The following is an 11,534-nucleotide window of genomic DNA, read 5'->3' as shown; positions in this document are numbered from 1 at the left end:
TGTCAGTGACGGGGATTTGGGCTAGGCGTGGGCAAAAGTTTTCAATGTGTTTCTTGGTTTTTAATTACAACAAATTTGACTTGCTGTGCCAAAGTTTGTTGCATGCAGCCGCAGGCACGTACACATCTGACTAAAATGAATTAACGTCATTGTTTTTGTAAGCGTTCCCATATCATGTGCTAACCGCATTACACATTCACAAGTTTGTTTGGCCAAAACCAAAACTCTTTTTGTTTTGCATATTATCTGTATATTCTTAAATGTGTTTTACTTTGCACAATTGAAACACCAAACAAATCTTAAACCCACAACAAAAAATGACAGAACCGCACAAGCTCAAGCGCAGACAACGCACGCGCCTAGCAAAATACCCAAGCAGCTGCGGCAGCAGCGTGCCAAGGCCACGCCCACGGCCAATGCGGCGCCTGCCAGTGATACGCCCAAGCCTTCACTGCTGCCCAAGCCAAAGGTCAAAGTTGTGATGCCGCCTGCGCTGCAGCAACGGTTGCGGCAGCACCAAGAACAACAACAACAACAGCAGCAACAATCTCAGCCCGAGGAGCCAACCATACACGAAGAGGAGCAGCCGGCCACGCCCAGCGGCTCTGGCAGCCGTATACCCGTGCGCACACTGAAGGCAGAACGACGCGCCCTGGCAGCAGCTGCACGCCAGGCAGGCCTGACTGTGGACGACTACGTCCGACAGCTGGAGAAGGAAGAGCAGCCGCAGCTGGAGCAGGGCGCCTCGCCCACAACGCCAGCGGTCAAGAGCCGCGCCATGATGAAGTAAGTTGAATGCGTGGCGGTCAAAGAGTTGACAAGCATGTGAGCAGAAGTCCAGAAGAAGTCACCGCAAAGGTCACAGTTCAAATGTGCTGGCAAATCAACAGCTCGTAGGCGTAGCCATTTAGTTTAAGTATCCGTTTGCTATTTGGCTTCCGATGGCGAACACACACACACACACACACACGCAAACAAACAAACAAACACATACAAACGAGCAAAAACACATGCACACGCACATGCGAAAGGCAACTATTAGTTTCAATGTGATACTCCAGCCTATATCTTTATATCTATGTATATAAATCTGTGTCTGTAAATCTAGGGAAACACTTTCAACTTTCTTTTAGTTAGTTTTTTTTTTTTTTTGTATTACTTTTTTGGTGTGTGTTTTAGCTACTTGACCTATGTATTTACTTTGGTATATCTTATATATCTTCTCTTGTAATTAGCCTTTACGAAGGAATAGTCTTCTGCAGCACCTTTTGCCTATGACTTACTAATATTGTGTTTATTTTCACGCAGCGCTGAGAAGCGCGCCTCTTGGCGTGCTGCACGTTTACGCTCCTTGGAACAGGGCGCGGTCGAGGCGCAGGATGTGATCAAGAACATGCGCAAGATGACCGACGATTTGATCACGCACGAGTCCAGAGCCAGCGAGGTAAGTGCTACGTTTCCCTGACTACTTTAATCTAGCCCATCTTCAAGTGAAACCCCAAAATATAAAAAAAAAAACATTACAAAATTTAAAAGCAGCCATTAACATGCGTGTTTTGCCCGAGGAATTCGGCTGAGCCACTCCTAACCAGCTAAAGGCCACAACCCATAAAGCTACATGGTTTGCTTTACTAACCGCAACAATATACTAAAATTTATTAAAACAAGCATCCGTATGATTCTGTTTTATACTGAAATGTAACTAATGCAAAGATAGTTCACTCGCAACGTAGCTAGAGGGACTTCGATAGGGGGCACATCTCTACAAAATAGAATATCAATATTTGAAAACCCATTATCAAATTAAAAATGAAATTCATTTCATATATATATCAAAATTTTTCTCTCTCTGTAACGCAGCCGAAAATAGTCTTTCCAAAAATTGCCATAAAGTCTAGCGATGGCCCGGTCATCGTGCGCGAACGCGAGAAAATACTCGATGAGAAAATTGTGCGGCGCACTGAGGAGGTGCCCTGCCCCATAACGGGGCAACCTCAATTGCGCACCGTTGAGTACATTGAGAAAATCATCGAGACGGAGGTTAGCTAAACCAACTAAAATTAATTGTATACATATAATTGGCACCAATTTTGAGTTTCGTTAGCAATGCAAAAGCGTTTTACATATTTTTTGGTTGAAAGCTGCTTCTGTTCTGTACTCGTAAGCGTCAACGTTGTGAGCTCTCTCGTCTCGCTCCAGCTCTCGAATTTGTAGTATCTTCACGTATTTTGCACATCCTAAAAAACCATTTAATGCACTGCACACAGAGCACCCAACACTTGTATCACTGTAAATAGCATATAGTACATTTCATCAAGATTCGCCCGTCTCGCCGCAGACTTAATTATTTTATAGAGCTCATGATTTTTATGTTCCAAGTGCACAAAACTTGCTGCCTTCTAAGAAGTATCTTTAGATCTTGTAAGTGCCCTGCCACAAATGTTTACCAGTTGTGTTTCTGTCCCTGTTGTTTTAAGCTTTCAGTTGCACAGTGGCTTTGTTGACATTGCGCCAGCCAACCTGAAGCTGTGCGTCCGCTCCTCTTCCGGCTGAAGTGCAGCGCATAAAAAGGACAATAAGCCACTTTTGTGAGGCACCTACGCGAAAAGGTCTTGTGATGAAGCTCGGCGGCAACAACAAAAACCATTTTCCCGGTTATTGTTGTCTTAAGTGTCGTGGTTTTTAGGACCCCATTCCCCCGTCTCACTCGCACCATTTGGCGCGTATCCGTTTTGGGGACTCAACCTTCAAAGAGTTTCATTGTTTGTTTTGGGCTTGTTGTTGTCACGTGTCCATAAAACAGAGACGACCGCGAATTTTACGCGTTTGGGGCCTGATTCTTGATTCATTTTGACTATGCAAACGCATTATAATGACGCGCTCCATTTTATGGCAAAGTCCATTAAAATTAAAGCAAAAGTTTTGTCTCCTTTTGCTGCGGCGTCGTTTTAATGATTTTGATCGAAATAAAACCAACAACATAACATTTTATGTGCCCTCTGCTATTTTTGGCCACAAATCTGTGTTTAAAAATTGCCTCTGTCGCTTTGCTGTGATTTTCAATTTGTAAGCGGAAGGAAGCGCAACGAACGAGAACCGGCTAAAATGTCAACGGCATACAAGTTTATGCCCGACTTCCACAAGCTGCCAACTCTGGTAATTTGAGAGCAAAAACTTTGCTCGAGCCAAGCAGCCCCCAGAGCTGACCCAAATGCTCTGAATGCACTGCGGGACGGCTGCATCCAGTTTCTTAGTTAGCTCAGTGCGAGGCCTGTCAGCGGGCAGCCTCAGCTTATCGTCTTTCTGCAATAGAATCCTTTTACTTTGTCAGCGAGCAAACGATGGCAATTTTCTTTGCAGAGTCGGCCTTGTTGTCATCAGTTTTCATGCCTCATTTATCCTTGGGGTCCATTTACACAACTTTCATATTCACGCTTCTATTACACATTTCATAAATTTCGTTTCTCGTTGGAAATATATTTAAAACCCTTGAAAGCAATTAATTTTTCTCTTTCTCTGAAAAGTTATAAGAGTGCTTGAAGTTCTCAACTTATTTTTACATATTGCATATTGAATAAAACATATATTTTTCTTATTCATGAACATATTAAGGCAATAGAGATACGCGATATATGACGCTCCATTACACGAACTTGTTAATCGTAAAATACTTGAAGCTGTTAATATAAATGTAGTTTTCTTTTACTAAAAATTCATTCTAAGACTATGACAAAGGACCAATAAATCAACACATTCAAAGAAAATATGAATAGGAACAGTTACTTGTTGACCCCTCTTGACTTTAGGAATGTTAGTTCAATACAATAAAAGAAATGCTTTGAATGAACAAAATGTTCCGATTATCATTTAAAAATAACCATCGACTAAAAATGAATGATTTCAATAACTGATTAATTTACTAAAACTGTGCTTTTAAGGGTTTAAGAAACGGGTGAAATTATAATAATTGTTATTTATTCATATTTTGTATTGTGTGTTGGCATGTCTTTTAAATCATCTATAATATTCTAATAATCTCTATATTAATCATGGTAATGGAAACCGCATCTTATAAGCCGTACACCAGTTCTTGTTCCTTTGCACACACTTTAAAAAACACGTGTATTTATAAATGATTAGCTATGGTTTTGGTCCCGCTGCTTGGTGCTGATTTTTGTTGCCTTCATTAGTAGTTAGTAGTATGCCAGCAAACCAAATGCACAACGTATCGCATTCCGATTCCAATGTATTTAGGTGGAGACTTGCAAGGAGCGCATCATTTCATTGGAGCTGCAGGTGCCTGAGGCGGAAGAGGGTACACTTGATGATACACAGCCGCCGCTGGAACTGCAGGCAGATGATGATTTCGACAACGATGATTACGATGATGATGATGATGATGATGATGAAGAGGACGAGGAGGAGGAAGAGGAAGAGGACACAGCCTCCATTGTTACGGTGCAAGCAAACAACGAGAAATTGTTTCTGCGCCACGATGCAGATGCCTATGGCCCATCCTCCATTGACAGCGTCTCGTCGGGCAAGGTACGCATTAAGGCAACGCCGCTGACACTACACCAGACGCTGGCCAAAGAGACGACCATTGTGGAGGTGCTGAATCCTGTCATTGGTGGCGACGGCAGCGCGCGTACTATACAAGTGAGTGGCATGCCCTTCGACATGGATGAGCTGGAGGAGGGCGCGACCTCGCTGCTGCGCAGCGAAACTTTTGTGTTGCCCACTGGCGGCAAGTCGGAGCTGTCATTAAATGCAAAAATGAAGAATGTGCTCGAGGAGCTGCTAGAGAATGAGCGCGTTAAATTGAATTTGCAAAAGAGCCTCGAGGAGCACAGTGACAATGAGAACGACGAGGAGGGCGAAACCGAGAACGTCTATGTGGATGCACGCGACGACGATGAGAGCGCCTATGGTGACGCTATAGATGATGTTGTTGACTTTGGCGTAACAGTCGCGCCGACGGGCAAAACTAAAGGCCAGGACGATGCCAAGAACGGCAATCAGCAGCTGCTGGAAGCGTTGATCAGGGACAGTAATCGCAATACCATAATGGGTAAATTGGCCAGTCAATTGGCCACGAACAAGGACGGGGACGACGACGACGATGACGAGCAGGACGACGACGAGGAGGAAGACGAAAGTAGTGATTCCTCGGACGATGATAGCGATGACTCCGATGAGGAGGACAATGCCGAGGAGCAATTAAACATTGCCTACGTGCAGGGCGCGCAGGTAATCGAGAATCTCAACACTGTGGCTGCGGGCAACAAGCTGCAAAAGTCACAGACCTACAACACCATGAAGCAAGCTGAACAGGAGGAGAAGGAAGCGGAGGAGCAAGCAGGCGGCAATACCCTGGCCCAGCTGCAGGCCGAGCAGCGTGCACTGGCCGAGATCTCAAAGCAGTTGCGCAAGTCTGTCGAGGATTTGCTTAGCGCCGATGGCGGCTCGGTAGTGGAAACACAGCGCACCTACACGCTGCCAGCTTCCAGCGACAGCAAAGCCGTCGTCACCGTCACCGAGGTGGTAAAGAAGCAAAAGAAAACGGCACGGCAATCGGGCGCCAGCGAATCTGGCGAGGCTATATTCAATCGCCTGCTCAGCGCCGGCGAATCCGAGCGTCAGATCTTCGACCAGCAGCAGGGCGAAACCATCACAACCACCACCACAACCACTGAAGCCCTGCCCGCCGCGGCAGCCGCCGCAGCTGCCGGTGAGCCCAGCACCAGTGTGGTGACCACAACGCGCACAGTCTCCAACATTGTCACCAGCGGCATACCGAGGCTCGAGGCGAGCAAGCAAACCATTCGCAACAGCAGCAACAACAACAACAACAATAACAATCGCAGCAAAAACAAGCGCAAAGGCAAAAAGAAATAGGCAATAAAGGACGGCCAATTGCGCATACGACACGAGGTCTGTATGGGATTTAACTAGGCATATATACACAAATATTCTCACGTGGAGCCCTTCACCAGCAGCAGCCCCTTCCACATATAGACATATTCACATATCAGCGCATTAAGGAGCATTTAACAATGTGCCGTTATACATAATGTATGTACGTTTTATATACGCCTGCATATGTGTGTGTACCATATATAATACATGTGTGTATATAATTTTAATTAATTGTGCAAATAACTTGTCGCTGCATTTAAAAACACATTTGTAACTAATCATAAAAACGAGCGCAAAAAAAAAGGAACGCATAATTGTGTAAAATGAAATCAATTTCATTATTATTAAAAATATAAACCCTGCAAGCTTTTAACAATATTCAGTTCAGTAACAACAAATGGCAATTAAAATTACCTAAAGCCCAAGGAACTACGTGCACATAATTGCAGTAAACAAAAATCTTATTTAATTGATTTAAATAATTTCACTTTGTTTTGCATTTAAATTACTCGCATTACTTATTTTGTCATCACGTCCTTTGTTTGCTTTTCAATTGAATTAAATTTGCCGTTTTTTTTTGTTTTTGTTTTAGCATTATAAATAAAGAAAAACTCGCCGTTAGCCGGTCAAAAGTTATTTCGATGGTCCCTCATACAAAATTAATAACCCCGAGCATTCCGTCTGTCCATTTTATGATGGACAATATTGTTAAGGTCTAGCTCTAATCAATATAACAAGTTTATTAATACATAATATTCGAAGTATGTATTTATTGGTGTTGCATTATTCTAGTTACTGCAATCTTGTGGTCAGTGTACAACAACTTACGAGATAGTCAGTCTACAAATGCATTAACTAAACTTTAATTGTAAAAAAAAAATCAATCCGAGCAAATGATTAAATATTTACCTATATGATATGTATTTAGCGTGTAAGCAAACAAACTTTTTATAAACCGGCAAAAAAAAAAAAACAAACAAACAAACATTGTTGCAATGTAATAAACAATTCAATTTATTTTTTATTTTTAAGTCAATCTTTCACTGTCACTCCGACAACTTTCTATTTAAAATAAGCTCCCACGCAGAATGTTTGGAGAATTATGTCAATGAAAATAGCTCGACTGTCATTTATTATTCGCAGATAAATATAGCAGCATGCTATTTTTATGGCTTTTTAAGTCGCGGATTATACCTTGGCTGACAACAAAAGTCTAGCACATGTCATAAGATTTATATTTGGCTAGTTACCTGATGAGTGGTAAAACCGCTTTATGGTTTATTCTGGTTGTTACGGGGTACTAAAGTTCAAAGAAAACAGATAATCGTCATACGAGTAAGTGCTTGCCTCTTTAGTTAAAAATGCATTACAGGAACGCTGGCTTAAGCGATTTCAGACGACCTGATTATAAGAGGTATGTATTGCATATAGAATGAAATGATGATGACACAGCCAGAGTATTTTCTCATTGTTTGTTTTGTGACTTCACGATGTGAATCCAGAAATGTTGAATAAGAAATATAAAAAAATGTCATATGACGTAGAATTTTTGATAAACTTTAAATAAATTTTACTTTGTGAAGCAAAGGGAATTAAAGACAACCATTAAGCAGAATGAATCTATGCAATGCGAAAAGAGGCTGTGTTGTGTTCCCCAGTCGGCATCAAGCTTAATGGCATTACGGAAGTTGTTCCATTCTGGAGAACGCGCAACAAAACTGCGTCGGAAACATCGTATGTTGGTGTTGTCAAAAAGATAGACAGTTGCCTTGGCTGTGGATGTGTATGGTGCTCCTAATGTAAAAATCGTTAGAATTTGTTGTGCGCCCAACATCATCACATGAACATCAACTCTGACAAGAAGCAAGTTTTAAGCGGAAGTTCTTGACACCGACACAGAGCATTGAGCGTTGCGGGGCTCACGTTGCGTATGTGCAACGTGCATAATTTGATTTTTAGTGAAGAGAAAGAGTATGTGAAACGCACAGACGTATTGCAGATGCCTGCGTCAGCATTTTAAATATTTAATGCCAACCAATTGAATTACGCAGCAAAACCAGTCAAGGACTGCATCTGACGTAGGTCTTGTTACATGCGCAAGCGGCGGTGCCAAGTGCACGGCTCTGCCTTGGTCAGGTCCACTGCCTGCATGCCGCCCGCTGAGCAAGACAAATGAATGCGTCATCTCGCCCCCAATGCATTTGCATTTGTGCAACATTTCAAGTGCAGGCACCCTGCCAGCCAAATGCTGCGGGCTTCCTAATGCTGGTGGAACCACTGCACCACCAAATGTGCAGCGCGCATTAATCAGAAACTCATTTTTTGGGCGCTGCCAGGCGCCGTTGTTATTATACTGCATGTAGTGGCTAAAATAAAAGCAGTTTCGTCATATTTAATACACTCGACTGCTCTGACAATGTAGCCAACATCATTTCGCGTCAACGGGGTGCTCATTACATGGTCTGTCTGCCCCGAAACTTCATCCAATTGTCGTCCCCTGTCACATTTAATAGGATTATGCTTGGTTAAACACAAAGTGTCCTTACACACGCACACATACACTGACATATTCTTTTTGTGCAGGGCGTGTGTGTTTTTTGTGAGGGAGTCACACAAATTTCCAGCATTTGCTGTTTGAAATTTTTCACATTTCACACATAAATTCTGTAAAGATGCTTTTTGGTGTAACTCCTGCTGTTGCTAGAAGCAGCTAGTGAAAAATGTCCAGTGTGCACACACACACGCATATACACGCACACTTGAACACAGGCGTAAGCGCAGGTGTCCTGTGCTGCTCTAGTCCTTGGGCGAGCTCGTCGTGCTGTTTGCCTCCGCCAGTTACTGAGTTATCTGGCAAATAATGGAACGTGCTGTGCAGCTGATGCGTTTTCATAAATTTTAAATAAGCGCAGCAGCTGCCACAATACTCGAAAGGCAGAGTCTCCACCCCAGAACCCAAGGCCTTGACGAGCCCCAAACATCTGTGTGCCTGTATAATTTTCCATATTAGCGAATAGTTTCACCTGGCAAAATCAACTTAGGTGGTCAACAGTCAGCTGATTGCCTCATTAATCAAATGTTTTATCAGCCAACTCACGGAAAACTGCTCTAACAGCAAGTTGGCACAGCCAGACACTCTGCGGTAGCTAAAGATACCTCTTGCTGCTCCCTATTCATATGATATACTTTTTTGTAATGGTCAAATATTTATTGTTGCAATATGCTTCTTACAATATAGTACATTTAGTCGTGACTAACTAGCTGTATTTATTTATTATTATGATGTTGTGGAAAATATCGCTTACCATCCTTACGGCTTACGGCTTCAAACTAATTTTTACAGTTTTTATTGAAAACTTATTTGACTATTTTCAAACAAAATCTTATATAGTTACCATGATAACTTGGAGCTTCACACGTTTATTCGCCAAATTGATCTTTCAGTCTTAAAGCAATAATCGTGAAAACGTGCATAGGTTCATCTTTCTCTGCTAGGCCAAACATATGTCTGACTAGGCCGTATCAGACTACCGACACAGGTCGAAAATTAGTTTTTATATTTATCAAAATATCTTATCCAAACTTTTCATTTCACCAAAATCTTACTACTGAATCATTGAGCCCTATAAAAAGAATCTGGCTATCAATCTTAAATTCCGATGACAGGCAGGTTGTTCAGATTTGCTAAGTATTCTTTTCAATACGTATTGCAAATATGAAATAAATTAGCTCCTATATACGCTTTCTGTTTCTCCAATTCGATATTACACTTACATAATATATGGATGGAGTACTCTATAAAAATGCGTTACAAGAGTACAAGGACAATGAACAAGCAGTTTGACAGCTCTGGCAGCGCATAAAAATGCAATGCTCGTCCTGCAATTTAGATTGCGCCTCGTGGCTCAGCTAAAAGCCGCCGTGCGATGTTCCCTGATGTTGTTGTTGTTGTTGCTGCTGCTGAAGATTCTTTTATTTTGTTTTAGCCTGTTGCTGTTCGCTGCCGCAGGCAGCAACTGTTGTGCGCGTGCGTTGGAATGCCACGGAAACTGTTGCAGTTGGCAGGACAAAAACATTGCCCCTAAAAGGGCCAGCTTTATCCGTGTGGCTTATCCAAAAGGCAGCTGCCTTTATTAGCTGGCTGTGCGTGTGGGGTACATCCCCAGGGTAGTGTTCCTCGTCGTCGTCGTCGTCGTCGTCGTCGGTGGCAACAGAGTCGTCGCCATCGTACTCATGCCCATATCGATGAAATACGAAAACGTATCCTAACCTGGAAGCCTTGCATGGGCTTCGGTTTTTATTTTTTGTTTCAAAGCCTGGAATGCGTCGCTTTTGCTGGTGTTGGAGGCTCTTTTTTTTTTTGCTTTAGCACTAGACTCTGGCTTGCTTAACCTTGTTGCCCAACTCGGCTATCTTGACTTGGCGTCGCTCTGGCGGCTGCTGCTGCTGCTGCTGCTGCTGTTGCTGTTGGTGTGTAATTGCAATTTTCAAGGATAAGGATATGCTCGAAACAGATTTATATGGAGGGCCCAGTACGTGCGGAATTTATTAATGCTGTCCCAGCTACTATATCTACGTTCGGAGGCTCGGTACAATTGCTGGCCGGCCACGGAGTAGGCGTGCTCTGAACATTGACACCCGCCTCGGGTTATATAAGGAGTGGTGTCTGCTGTCATATCGAAGTCTGCATATCCACGATGAGCCGGGAGTTTCCCCGGCATTTGAATTACGAGAGTTGAAATGAAAATAGACAGCTTGGCACTACTATTGTGGTTCCTGTTGTTGCTGTTTTAGTTTTGTGGCACAATGAGGTCCTTCCGTATCGAGGAACGAAAAGGCAGCTAGTAGCAGGTGTTGCCGTAGTTAGTGTCTGCGAATCTGAACAACGCTCACGTATTCGCATTAACGAACTTCGGTGCTTTAAGTGCAGTCGAAGAGCAAAGACCAATATAACCAGAAAGATCTCAGCCAAAACCCTGAGACGTGGTGCAACCATTGCTAAAGGCAACCACAGAGTTGAACTTTATTTGTGCTTGTGCATTTGTTGAGCATAGTTTAGATGGGGGCAGAGTTGGCAGTTCTAAAGTATTGGGAGGTGTGGTTCTTGTTACATACATGCAAGGGAACAGTAAAAATAAGTATCAATCATTTGTTTTAAATTCATAAAGCAAACTTTATTACGCAGATTTTAAGGCTTAGGCATGCGTAGCAGGGTTAACTTCTATAACACTCACAATTATAATCATATTTGAATTTTATGGGATTAAACTTCTTTTACGCATGCATGTTTGTACCATCAGACTGTCAAACAACGCATTCCATCTTCCATATAAAAAAAAACTAACTTCATAATGTTTCATGTTTTTAACTCTTTCGAGCCAAGCTACATGTTAAATTAAAAAAAAAAAATACAATAAGATCTGCAAATAAAAGCTTCAATCAAATTGAAACTGTTGTATGATGAAATTTATAAGCGTGAAAAACAATTATTAACCAAAATATCTGCTGTGAAATATCTTTCAATTACGCAATATTAAATTTCTTGAATTACATGCCAGCCAAGCTGAACTTCAGTTAATTAATTTGCATGCCTGCATATACAAACATATATGTAT

At 42.3% G+C, this 11,534-nt stretch overlaps 1 protein-coding gene across 17 annotated transcripts in view; it reads left to right on the top strand.

Moving 5' to 3' along the window:
* Window positions 1-6,950, top strand: part of scrib (scribble planar cell polarity protein) — a 70,745-nt gene extending 63,795 nt beyond the window's left edge. For 10 of the 17 annotated variants that reach the window (XM_032439338.2, XM_032439341.2, XM_032439345.2 and 7 more), the window contains 4 exons: window positions 325-786; window positions 1,309-1,444; window positions 1,861-2,040; window positions 4,255-6,290. In XM_032439338.2, the coding sequence (XP_032295229.1) occupies window positions 325-786; window positions 1,309-1,444; window positions 1,861-2,040; window positions 4,255-5,898 (2,422 nt within the window). In that variant the 3' untranslated portion in view covers window positions 5,899-6,290. Of the gene's footprint in view, window positions 1-324; window positions 787-1,308; window positions 1,445-1,860; window positions 2,041-4,254; window positions 6,291-6,511 lie in introns of those variants that run through there. The other 7 variants (XR_004304921.2, XM_032439339.2, XM_032439348.2 and 4 more) reach the window with 7 other exon arrangements.
* Window positions 6,951-11,534: the final 4,584 nt, after the last annotated feature.

This window comes from Drosophila virilis, chromosome 2, assembly GCF_030788295.1.
Source record: "Drosophila virilis strain 15010-1051.87 chromosome 2, Dvir_AGI_RSII-ME, whole genome shotgun sequence".
NCBI classification, from domain to species: domain Eukaryota; kingdom Metazoa; phylum Arthropoda; class Insecta; order Diptera; family Drosophilidae; genus Drosophila; species Drosophila virilis.
Note: the sequence above shows the minus strand (reverse complement) of the source record. Positions and strands in the feature narration are given on the sequence as shown.